We start from the raw sequence: 13193 nt of genomic DNA, 5'->3' as shown, positions 1-13193 counted from the left end.
AATTTGTTTGTTTCCTTCATTATACTTAATTTCTTAAATGTTTCAGTAAAATATATGGTGCATTAAATAGTATCATTGCAAAATGCAACTCCTCTTTCAAAAAACAAGCTCTCAAACAACTACGTTGATCGATAAATAAAAGTTATGATTTTTTAGCAGTGGGGAAAAAAAATACCTAAAATGAAAGGAGGAAAAAAAAAAAAAAAAGGGCCACACCCTTAAAGAGTTAACCTCTCTCACTTCTGGTATTTTTCAGTCTTTTAAAACATGCAGACATATCACCAAAATAAAAATAATCATCCCATCTCTCCACCAGTCCTGTGCTGTCAAGTACAGACCTGGCTTTGATCTCCCCCTCACCTCTCAACCCCTTACAATCTGGTTTTTGTAATCTACATTCTAGAGAAACAGCCCTTACTGAAACGTCAAACGATCTCCCAATGGCTAAATCAAATAGCAATTACTCTCTACTAACTCTTCTGAATCCATCTGCAGCAATCAACACCGTAGATCACCCAGTCTTCCTCAGTATGCTCCACTATGTTGGCCTTCGGGATACCCGTCTTCTGGTTTTATTCCAACCTCTTTAAACACGTTGTATCACTTGAACACTTTATTTCTTTCTCTCTTGCTATTGAGGTTTCTCAAGGTTGGGTCCTCTTTTCTATCTATGCAGCCCCAACTGGACAAACTATCAGCAGATTTGGTTTTCAGTACCAGATCCATGCTGAAGACATCCAATTATATATATATTCCTGTGGTATTCCCCTCTCACTTACAAAACACCAGTGATTATCTGTCCACAGTAACATTTTCTCTCTCCCTGAAATACAATTTAAAAAAAAAAAAAAAAAAAAATTCAAATCCTTGTGTTTCCATCATCAACAAACCGAACTAAACCTGATATTTCCACTTCCGTCCATTAGTACTACCACTAGTAATTATTAGGAAATTATAGTAACAGCGTTTCTGGTGGCGCAACGTGCCACACAGCTTTGCTACATGCATGTCACACACATACAGCTCTGCTACGTTGCTTTCGCATACGAGCTGCATGTGATTTACTAACTTCAGCAGCTCACTGAGGAGAAATATTCGCTCGTAGCTTGCGCATATGAGCTGCATGTATTTTATGAACTTCAGCTGGTGGTTGAGGTGAAATCGTGGCTTGTTGCTGTCATGTAAGCTTCACGGCGGCGTTGAACCGTCTGTGTTGACATATCTGCACAAAAGCGACGATTTGTTTTGACACTGGTCTACGATTAGATGAAGGCTGGACTGGGGTTGGCAGCATTAGCACTTGAGATGACATGATATCACGTTTAGGAGATATGAAGATAATGGTGAAGGACTATTCTTCAATGTTGTTGGTCAGTATGAACCACCAGCTATGTATGTGGACATTTGTGAGGTGTCATTTATTGGAGTCTCCACACAGGTGTCCAGCTACAAACTGCTAGACTGAGAACTGCTGTATCCATAGCAACAGGGTTTGTGGGGGATGCAGTCCACACATAATCCCTCAGTCAGCTCTGAGATCATGTGACCGATCACATGACCGTGACATCACAAGTCCTGTCAGCACACAAGCTATGTGTAAAATTTGAGAGGTGTCATTTATTTGAGTCTGCACAGATGTGTCCAGATGCCCCGCGCCCCACCCCTAAAAAAGAAAAAAAAAACTGAATGTATTTAGATTTTCTCAAAATAACCTGTTCTTCCCACGAAATGCAGTCCGTCCGCAATGTCAATTGTGTATGAGCTGCGGGTCGTAAGGCTTCCATTGACTTCAATGGAGGCTGTCCATGCAGGAACCAAAGTAAAAATAAGCACACCGATTTTTCATTCGCGAATGGAAACCGCAATTGGTTTCCGATTGTGTGCATGAAGAATCGTTTTTCCATAGCATGCTATGAGGGGGTTATTGCTGCAGAATTCGGATTCCGCAGCAAAAAGGTATTCAGAATGTTTTTGAACTTCTCCCATTTGTCACCTGTACTGTTATTTTTGAGGACATTGTCCCATTTAGTGTGGCAAAGAGCAATTCTGGGCTGATCAAAATTTGCTTTGTTAAAGTTTAGTTTTTTTGTCGCTCCGTGATAAGTCTTCCTATTGAATGACAACTGGAAACTAATTATATTGTGGTCACTATTTCCCAAGTGTCCCTGCCCCCCCATGATTCTACCTGGTCTGTTGGTTAATAATAAGTCCAGAAAAGCCCTCCCTCCAGTTGGCTCCCACACAAGTTGGGTAATAGTAAGTGATTTACGTGTTACAACTACTGGAATAGCAATTGTGCCATTTTTTTCATGTGCAGTGTATGTGAGCTATTAGAGCATAAGTCTCTTCTGATGAGGATTAGAGATGGAGCCTGCAAAGGGGAAAACTGGTGAAACAAAACGAGGATACAAGTCACATATACTGCTATTCCTCATGTACACACAATTTATTTTGAAAAGACATCTAAAATTGCCCTCAAATTCTGTAATTGCATCATGGTTTTTACAGCTGTGAATGCACACTTGTCAGTAACTGGAAGTGGGGCATTGTGGGAGATTAAGTTTTTGCACCCCCCACTAGCCATTAAATAAGTATGTGAAAATCTGAAGCTGACTGGAAAGCAGTGGTGGCGCAGGTCAGAACTAGAGTTCAGTTGGTGATTTACATGGCCATTTGGAATAATGGTAACAAGTTGTAACTTTGGGGCAAAGTTTTAAAATATTTGCCCATCTCCGGCATACCCCTTTAAGTTACAGAATAGTCTGCATTGGACAATCCTTCATTGATCACATGGTGTTCCCATTTATTGGACCTTGGTTAGCCATTGTAATTAGCAGGAGCATCTAACAGTAAATTTACAATCATCTTGCAGCAGCTACAATAGTATAAATGTAGCATGCAGTTTCCGTGAAATCAATGGGCTATGTAACGCGCAGATGTGTTGCTTTCACCAGAGAGAATCTTTGTAGCCGCTTTTCACTTCTGTTATTTGATAGATGGTCCAAAAAGGACACTGAATCATGGTATTTGAAAATGATCACTATAAAAGGGAGTGTCAGCAGTTTAGCTAGTACTGACAGCGCTGGGTAGGGGAAGGCAAGGGCTTCTTAAACACAAGAAACCACCATTACCTTTCATTTATCTATTAGCAAGAATAGCAATGGCAAATTGGCAACAATGGTAGATCATAATTCTACGGTAACCAACAGCCTTCTTAGCTGGGGTAATCTCCATGTAGTTCTCCTCAAAAGCAGGATCCCTAAGGGGCATCTTTTACTCCTGAGGAGGAATTGCACAGAGGCCTGACCTTGAGGTGAAAACTCAAAATCGATAAACAATGCCAACAGAGCCTACTCAGAGAAAGTGATTGATGTATCTTTCTCCTATGCATGTACCCAAAATAGAGAGAGTCTTTAAGTACCCCAAGCTCACCCTGCGAAGGATGGAGTAATTAGGGCGATTGGTACATATGATGGGAAGTCCAGTGATATCCATCAGATTTTTAGCAGCTACTGGGATATCCTGTGTGGAGACCCAGATCTAGTGGAAGTCTTGACACAACGATCATCTATAACTTTTTTTTTTTGTAGGGGGGTTGGAAACTTAAGAGACAGCCATCTTGGATGGCTAGGAATGCAACTTGTAACCGGCGTCGAAGAACTGCAGGCACTATACCTTCCCCTCCAGTCCCAAGATAAACTTTTGCCCCTAAACCAAAGGATCACAAATACAGCTTCTTCTTTCTGCTTACAATTTAGCTAGAGAAACAAGGCTGGACAGCCATTAACAGAATATTCTTTTCCATGGTTTGCAATTATACTGATCACCTTAACAGTGCCAACGGCTCTAAGAAACATTTCTATCCCAGACATTCTGGTGACGTGGGACTAACGGCAACATAAATACACATTAGGTATTGAAAACGGCTGTACTCGGATTCCTTGAAGAAAGAAAGGTTAACATCTTCTTAAATTCCCCTCAAAAAAAAAAAAAAAGTATATAAACCACAAAGCCTTTTTGCAGAAAAGAAATGCCTCGTGTCCCCTCCGCATTCTTCCTGATCATGCCGGACTGTAGTAAATGACACGTTTCATCTGTAGGTCTGTTGCAGGATCTCCCCATACAGATGGTTGTTTCTGCACATTAAATGAGTGTGTTCTTATCCCTTCACACTGAATGCAGGATTACACTCACACCATCACAAATATTCTTTGCCCCCGTTTCATTTATCTTCTCCTGGGCAAAGATAAAAGCTGAAAAATTGAACTACTTAGCTTTGTGAGCTTAGGGAAGTCTGAGTGGCTAGAGGCAAGAGAGGGTATTATTGAAAAGTCACAAACAGTTCAGAAAACCTAGGTTTAAATAATGAGAGCCTCGGTTTTAATGCGGGCACGTTAGCTTCTTCATTTAATGTACCAGCTGCTTCTTTATACACAAAATAAGCAGTAAAGATACCGCTCTCTTTATACCTGAATCTTCACGCTGACGGCAATGCTGCCTTTAACAGTAAAAACAAGCAATATTAGATTACTGAAAGGATTAAAAAAAGAAAAAAAGGAAAAAAAAAAAAGGCAGCATTGTCTACTGCGGAGGAAGGCTGCTCTGTTTCACTAACTTAATGATGTAGGGTAAAATTAGAGAGATACCTTCCGAGGAAGAAGGCACATAGTAATCACCTTTATCGCATTGCTTAACAGACTAGTAAGTGAAACAGTAATTTCGCCAACTGTGAAATGGCTTTAAAAGAAAACAATTCTTCAGACAATTTACTTAATAACTTAAGCTCTCAGAAGTAACAGTAGTTCTTACTAACGACAGTACAAATTCATTAAAATATCCACTTATATATGTATGAAAATAGGCAGAACATTTATGGAGGCTCTTAATGCTTCTGTGAAAATCGTGTAGAAGAGATTAATATTTTCGGCATGAGGATTTTTAATTATTTGGTTTTGAATATATACACAAATAGAAGACCTGCTTTGTTGGGCTGAGACGGGCAAAATAGAAGCCGGTTTATTAGGAAGGGGAAAGTATTAATTGGATACAAAGTTTTTAAGATTTAAAGCAAAATTCACTATTAAAACAATACTGTGTATGTAGGCTGCTGGAAACACGAAGAACGAGGGCTACTAAGAGATAGACAAACACAAGTCTAACAAAGAGATTGTACCATTTGCATTTCTCGGTTTAGGCCTCATGTCCACTAGGAAATTCGGGCCCGCGCAGATTCTCCATGCAGAATCCCGCAGCGGGTCCCTCCTTTCCCGCAGACATGAGGCCTATAAACTGATAATACTCACCTGTCCGGACGTTGCGGGTTCCCGCCCGTCGTGGATGGATCTTTTTTCTTTGGCCCGGTGGATGTGTTCGGCACGCTGGCGCCGTGCACTTTTTTTTTGAATCCCCGCAGAAATTAAGTTGCAGTTGTGCCACGGATACAAACTGCTTCCATAGGCTTCAATGGAAGCCTGTGGGAGCTGTCCGTGCATGCGGGTGTCCAATACTTACCTGCGGGTGTCCAATGCATCCCTATGGGCACGGATCACGCATGTGAGACACCCTCACGGATTTCGTAAATATAAATTAGCCAGTGGACATGAGGCCTTAGTCTAATCCATTCTTAGGGCTCATTCACGAGAGCATGCAATTCATGCTGAAGTTATCTGCTCACAAAAATCGCAGATAACTGCGCAAAAATTAGGGTGAACGGACAACTTTCAGCTATTAAGTCCCAAGCTTAATTAGTGGTGAAATTACCCCGTTCACGTGATCAGGAGGTGCATGTTATTCAGCTCCCATAGGAGTCTATGGTAACTCATGCACATGGCGCACAAAAGATAGGTCAGGTCCTATCTTTTCATGCAGCTGGGAATTTCAGTCACTCGTGTTTTATTTGGCAGCGGAATCCGGCTGTCGTTGATAGCCGGCCTCCTGCTGCAACAGCAGGGGTGCATCGGAGATGCGCGCCCCGGCCCCCCCCCCCCCCCCCCCCCCGCCGTTAACCCCTTACCCGGCCGCGATCTATGTAGATCGCAACATGGGAAGGGTTCACAGAGGGATTGTGCTCCCTCTGCGACGTTGTCGGGCTCTCTCGATATAATCGAGAGCCCAGCTGGTGACCATGGCAACAGGACGCCAGATACCGGCGTCCTGTATTGCCATTGCGTATGATCACTGTAATATGCGATAAGCCATTGCAGGAGAGAAGTCCTGCAATGACTTATCACAGCGATCATTGGTGGTATGTTGTAAGTCCCCCAGAGGGACACAAATGGTGTTAAAAAGCATCAAAATAATGTACAAAAAAGAAAAATGTGAAAAAAAAACAAAAACACCTTTTTAGGTGCTTTTTCAAATATTAGCATAAAAAAAAAAAATGTAAGAAATTAAAAACCCACATATTTGGTATCGTTGTGTCTGTAATGATGCGTACAATAAGTTGCACATGCTTTTTATCCCGCACGGCAAAAAGCGTAACAGAAAGCTAAAAAACTGAGGCATTTTGCCTCCCAAAAAACGCAATAACGGCTTATTTAGACGACCGTATATCGACTGGGTTTTCACGCCAAGCCGATATACGTGTCCTTGTCTGTAAGGGTGTGTGTGTGGGGGGGGGTTGAATAGCCAGGAGCAGGAACTCAGCTCCCGGCCCCATCCCCGCCCCTATTTGCAATGGGAGAGGCGGGACAGGGGCAGAGCTAAGCGGCGTTACTTAGTTCAGCCCCGTCTCGCCCCCTCCTATTGCAAATAGTGGCAAGGGGCGGAGAGGGGGCGGGAGCTCAGTTCCTGCTCCTGGCTCTTCCATCCTCCTCCCCCTGCAGACAAGAACACCGTATATCGGCCGGGCATGAAAACCCAGCCGATATACGGTTGTCTAAATAAGCCCCAAGAGTGATTTAAAAAGCCGTATGTACCCCAAAATGGTACCAATAAAAACTACAGCTCTTCTCGTTAAAAAAATAAGCCCTTACAGAGCCCCGCACATGGAAAAATAAAAAAAATAAAAAATAAAAAAGTTGCAGGACTTTGAATGCAGCGATTTAGGGAAAAAAAAAAAAAAAAAAGAAAAAGATTTCCAAAAAAAGGGTTTTTATTGCAGAAAAGTGGAAAAACCTAAAGAAAATATAAGAATTTTGGTATTGTTGTAATCGTACAGACCCGCAGAGAAAAATATTGTGTCATTCATGCTGCATAATTAACACTGTAAAAAACTGTAAAAATGGAGATGAAAATCCACCAAAACGCCTTAATTAATTTTGCCATCACCAAGCCCTCAGGCAGAGAGTTCCACAATCTCACTGCTCTTACAGTAAAGAACCCTGTGTTGGTGATGAAACCTTTTTTTCTCTAGACCTAGAGGATGCCCGCTTGTTACTGTCACAGTCCTTGGTATAAGCAGATCCTTGTATTGTCCCCTAATGTATTTATACATAGTTATTTGGTCGCTCCCCAACAGTCTTTTCCCAGGGTGAATAATCCTGATTTAGATAGCCTCTCTAGGTATTTCTGTCCTCCCATGGTTTTCATTAAAACATTTCTGATTGATTTTCATGATTGCATTATTTTCAAACACACTGCAAATTCTGTTAGAGTAAACTGAAGGGTTGTTTTTCAGCTCCTTCCCTGTTGTGAACATTCATACACTGCCTTTCCACTGAGCCATTACAGAGGGCAATATGACAGTGCTGGGGGATAGTGGAAGAGATCAGTAGAACAAAAGCAGAGAAAGCTACTAGTACAGAGGGCTATAATTCACTTAGTGTAAATTTTCTGCTTTTATCAGCGATTGGTGGGACATGGGAGGGGGTGTTGAGCAGCTACTTAGTATTATAAAGCCATCTCTCCCTCTGTCTCATGTTCATTGAGTATAGGTGGTTGGTTATGCTACACAGCCTATGGAAGGGGAGGGGTAGCAGAGCCTGTGCATGAGACCAGGTGATCAGTACTGGGAACGCCCTCTAGCCAGAAACTTGAATGTAGAACATGTAAACCAAGAATGAGGCTTTGTAGATGTATGAAAAGGAAAACTATGCAACAAACAGCTAAGGGTATCATTTGTGTATTGATTTTTCATGCACAAAAGTCTCCATAGCCTCTACAATGCTGGGCTCAGTTTTCTCAGATTCCAGCCACTACTGCTATATTTTGCAGTCATACTGGCCCCTGCGTCTGATCACATGGGCATAGATGCTGTGCACCTGCATAAATGCCATTTTGCAGGGGAGGGGGGTGAAGAAAAGCAACAAAATATAGACACTTACCCTTGCTCCCAGCCTCACAATAATGACATGATCACGCCCTGAAGAATCTTCAATTTTTAATTTGATTGTACTGAACTCATTATCTACAAATAATAATCTAAAAAACAAACAAAAAAAATAATGATCATGTATCTTCAAACGTTGTTTCACTGTCATTCAAAGTAACAATATAATTAAAAAGAAATGATGGCTATATCAAATCTTGAAAAAACAGACATGAAAAAACATTTGCGCACGGTAGTTAACAAAACTATGCACTTTCCAGGTGTTTGGCTGCCTCTTTATTTGTCAGTTTGTGTTATTTTCTATTAAAGTCTGGAATCTTATTTTCAATTTCTTTGGTAAACTTTTACTTTTAGGCCCCCTGTCCACGGACGTTGCATTATCCCGCGGCAGATCTCCGCCACTGGAGCCGCCGTCCAGGAGCAGGAGCCGGAAGGCGAATCTCCGCCGGTCAGCCTATCTGCTGCAAATTGCCATCCATGAGCGGAGAATCGCAACGATTCTCTGCTCGTGGACACAGGGCTGGTGCTTTCCCTAGCAACGCTACGGAAAGCTTCAGACGGTGTGATTCGCTGGCGATTTACCGCTGGCGAAATCATGTCGGTGGACAGGGGGGTCTTAAAGAAATTTTAAAATTACACTGTAAGGTCATATACCAATATGATACCGTGTTTCCCCGAAAATAAGACAGTGTCTTATATTAATTTTTGTTCAAAAAGGTTTAACTTTTTTACATATATAGCTGCCTGGACACCATTTAAATTGACTTTTTTAATTAACTGCTAGCAGGGCTTAATTTTGGAGTAGGGCTTATATTTCAAGCATCCTCAAAAAGCCTGAAAAATCATTTTGCATTCTCAAAAAATCTGGAAAATCATGCTATGTCTTATTTTCCGGGTATGTCTTATTTTCAGGGAAACAGGGTATTACATTTCTTCCTGTGGATGTAAAACGCACAAGCCTCCGTTAGGCCAGCATTAGGTCTGCCCTGACTAAGGCTGTGGTCACACGGGACGGAAATTTCACAGAATGCCCACAGCGGGACCGCACGGAACTTCAGTGAGATTTCTGCAGCAGAAAGGCAGCTTTAAAACCCACGCTGTTCTGCGCAGGTTTTGAAGTGGCTTGTCCACCTGTATTCTGCTGTGGCCATCTTTTCCCATACAGAGATGACAGTCCACAGCGAAAACGGCGATACAATTGACATCCTGCGGATTTGAATTCCATGCACCACGTCAGTTTCATCGCGGCTTGGTCCCAACAGACTGTGGGATGAGATTTTGCAAATCCCGTCCAGTTTGCTGCTTGAGCTTGAGTTTAAGATTGCTGGCGGAATTGCCGCACAAAAGTTCCGTGGCAATCCAGCCTCACAGTTACCCATACTGGACAGCAATAGGCATTATCTTCAGACCCAGAGTTGTCGGTATCATCAGCTATAAATGGTGTTTCAGTGCCTCTTCAGAGAAGACATGTCAGATGCTTTTGGGCTGTATTCGGTACAGCGATGTTGCAGGTGTAAATAAATAAGCACACAGTTAAGTCTACTGGTATCTACTTTTTTTTGTCTGGATGCAGCTGCTCTAAATGCCCTGTATCTGGAGATTTCATTGCTGTTTGCCCAAGTCTGAACAATGTAATTAAGTTTCAGATGAGGTAATTTAAATGAGATTAAACTTTGACAGACATATTTGCATTGTAAATGTGAAGGCTTGTTTGCCATTTCCAATAAACATTTAAGTATAAATTCAAATTTTTACAAACAGCGAAGACAATATTTTGTTGATTAGGATTCTATTGTGCCCCTGATCAATAGCAGGGTGGGCAGACTACTGTAGATGTAAGGAATCAAGAGACTCAGGGTGCTTTTAGACCGGACGGCTCACTTGCACGAGTGGGCGACGTCACCGTTAACTAGTTTGCTCTCGTGTAACCCGTTTAGACAGGCAGATTCATCATCGACTCATTCAACGAGAATCATTTAGTATTTCGGATTTGCTACGGTGAACGATCAGTGTTCAAACTGAATGATATCCCTTTTTCGGCATTTAGACTGAACGATTATTGTTCACTTTTGCTCATTTGAAAGATAATAGTTCCATCTAAAAGCAGCCAAATTCTCAGTCCAATATAATGAGAACAGATCAGCAGGAATGTGAAATCTGTGCTCGTTTATTTTTCATTTGAACGGGCCAAGAATCGCCTATGGGGACAAACAGCTACATCGTTCATTCCCAAAGTCCAGCAATGAACAAATGAGTAGCTGATCATTGTCCCTTTTACACGGTCCAAAGAATCAGGACTTAAAAGTCCATTTTGCACGGGACAATTCTAAATCGTTACCTTGTATAAACAGGGGCTTTTATAGCAAGTCATTAGTGCTGCAGCAAAATAATTAAACTGCATGAAGGGGCGGGTAGAACAGTCAATCATATTAGGACAGTCTGGATCAACCTGTGGGAAGGCCATTTAAACAAATGCCTATCTCGATTGACGTTCACGATGTGACTGATATCACAATGTAAAAGCACCAGATTTCTGGAATCACTGACTTCAGTAGTCAGGGAAGTTGAACTTCCATAAATTATCAAAAAAAAAAAAAAAAAAATCCTAAAAAGTTAGGCACCAGCAAGTTTTAGGTGCCCCGTCTACCAGGATTCTAGAATTTGTCAATCCCTGATCTATAGGCGTTACAAATACACATACAAAGATATACCACAGATCAACCAAGAGGTTAAAAAAAATAAAAGATTACTAAAAGGAAAGGTCTGATTACAGAGGACCATGAAATGTAAATACTTAAAAAGGAAGGGGGACTTATGACATAACTGAAGGCCCCAAATCCAGATCTGGAGAGAACCAAAGAAATTCAGCGACTGCAGATGTAGAAGCCGTAGGACCATAGGACCGTAGGACCGTAAGAGTGTATCGGCAATGCGTTCCCAGTGACCGGAAGCACATTACCGAAAATTATATCAGCATTTAAAAACCCGGCCAGGGTGCCATAAAGAAACACCTGAGGACGGCAAGCTCTGATACTACTTTCAGCCAATGAGATACTTGAGGCAATTTGGGAGCTAGTGTGTACATCCCTGGAGGCAGTCTTAAGGTCCTTTTACACGAGACGAGTAGTGAAAGGCTGCTGTGTTAGGTCAATGGTGAGGGGCGGGGGAGCAAGAGGAGAGAAATCTCCTGCACTGCCCCGCGCCCCTGCTGGCCGCTCCATGAGCGAGACAGCTCTGCCAGCTCCCGTGCAGGAGCGAGGAAACACAGGGATGGGTGTCGGGCATAGTTTGCCCGATATTCGTCCTGTATAAAAGGACCTTTAATGTGCTTTTCACAAATACACTACTTCTTGCTTGAAGAAAGTCATACATTATATAATTTGTGTAGTCCTAATAAATCTTGGCTTCTACTTTAGCGGTCACAGGATTTGTTTGGTTGTCACCATACTTGGATCGGGAGGTTCTGGTAGGTTATTAGTCGTGTAATTCCCCTCCCCCTCCCAGTAAACATTGGATTTACTTTTAATATTCCTCTGCAATCTTATCCGAGTGCCATATGCACCTTTTTTCCATATTACCTGGAGCTTCACATTATAAGCTCAGCTGCAGCCATGTAAACAAAACCTGATGGCAAAGAGCAGAGCAGTGGCAGCAGAGATGGGTGGTTGTTTTAGCTTTTTTTTTTTTTTAAAAAAGGATAACACATCTCTGACAACTTTAAGGCTGCCTGTCCACAGGCATTGCATTTTAACATAGCAGATTTTCGCCGCGGGAGAACACCAAGGTCACTGCGATGAACCCATCATTAGGATAGGTTCACTGCGGAAAATGACAGCATTCCGCGATTTTTATACGCAAGCGGAAAATCGTGGTGGGTTTTCCGCTTGTGTACTTTGGGCTGCACTTTCCAGAGATATCCTATGGAAAGCGTTTCATGCGTTACCCACGTGCGATTGTGATTATCGCCGCCCGTGGACAGAAGTCCTAACAATAACAGGTCAAAGTACTCAATGTGTCCACAAATATAATGTAGCATTCTAAAAGACAAAACACAAAAGGGCAAAAAATAAATAAATACCCAAACATACTTATCCCAGCCCAAGTTGTCTATGTCCTTAACAAGGCAAGGATAGTACTGGGGAGCAGGGGATGCTTCTGTGGAATGTGTGTTCTTCAGAGCCGCGTTCTGAAATATAACATTTGCTTGTGTTCAGAAAGCAGGGCATCAATATAATACAGTGACTAATATACCTGCAAGGCTAGAATTATACTTATTCTACTACACGCACAAAAAGCACTTGTGCAATACGCAATTTCCAAATGTCGTGTGAGACAGCCCTTAATATTACATTGTTTACGTGAGCACCATTCAGCTTATACGTAATAAAAGTTATCTTGTACTGATCCCAATATGTGATTGTGCACAGCAATGCCATGCACATGGTCCTGTAGGCCCTCTAGCGAAAAGAACTGCTTCTAGGACAGAATACCTCTGCAATACAAAGCGGGATTCCTACAGAATCTTAAAGGGAACCCGTCATTACCTAGGACAGTGATGGCAAATCTTTTAGAGACAGAGTGCCTAAACTGCAACCAAAAACACACACTTCTTTTTCGCAAATTGCCAACACATCAGGGGGCGGGGCTCATCACAAATGATTTTTACCTCTGTTATAAAAAGGACAGGGCCACCTACCAATTAGCAGCGTGCAGATTTTGACTGCTTTTTGGATGCGGAAAGGCTGCAGAATTTGCCACAGTAATTTCCGCCCCATGTAAACATGCCCCAGCGGTAACCGTGACACCCCCACGGCGGCCCCCAGCGGTATTCAACAGCGTGGTGAGCGGCCGACAGCACTGCGTACCAGCAGGGAGGACTCTGCGTGCCGTCTCTGGCACGCGTGCCATAGGCTCGCCACCACTG

The 13193-nt window shown here is 42.3% G+C and overlaps 1 protein-coding gene across 1 annotated transcript in view; it reads right to left on the bottom strand.

Moving 5' to 3' along the window:
* Positions 1-13193, bottom strand: part of FANCL (FA complementation group L) — a 58736-nt gene that overhangs the window by 31497 nt on the left and 14046 nt on the right. The window contains exons 5-6 of the mRNA XM_066595743.1: positions 12358-12455; positions 8265-8361 (exon numbers count right to left, since the gene is read on the bottom strand). Of these exons, the coding sequence (XP_066451840.1) occupies positions 8265-8361; positions 12358-12455 (195 nt within the window). The remainder of the gene's footprint in view (positions 1-8264; positions 8362-12357; positions 12456-13193) is intronic.

The sequence above is a fragment of the Eleutherodactylus coqui genome, chromosome 3 (assembly GCF_035609145.1).
Source record: "Eleutherodactylus coqui strain aEleCoq1 chromosome 3, aEleCoq1.hap1, whole genome shotgun sequence".
NCBI lineage: Eukaryota > Metazoa > Chordata > Amphibia > Anura > Eleutherodactylidae > Eleutherodactylus > Eleutherodactylus coqui.
This window is presented reverse-complemented; position numbering and strand designations above follow the sequence as displayed.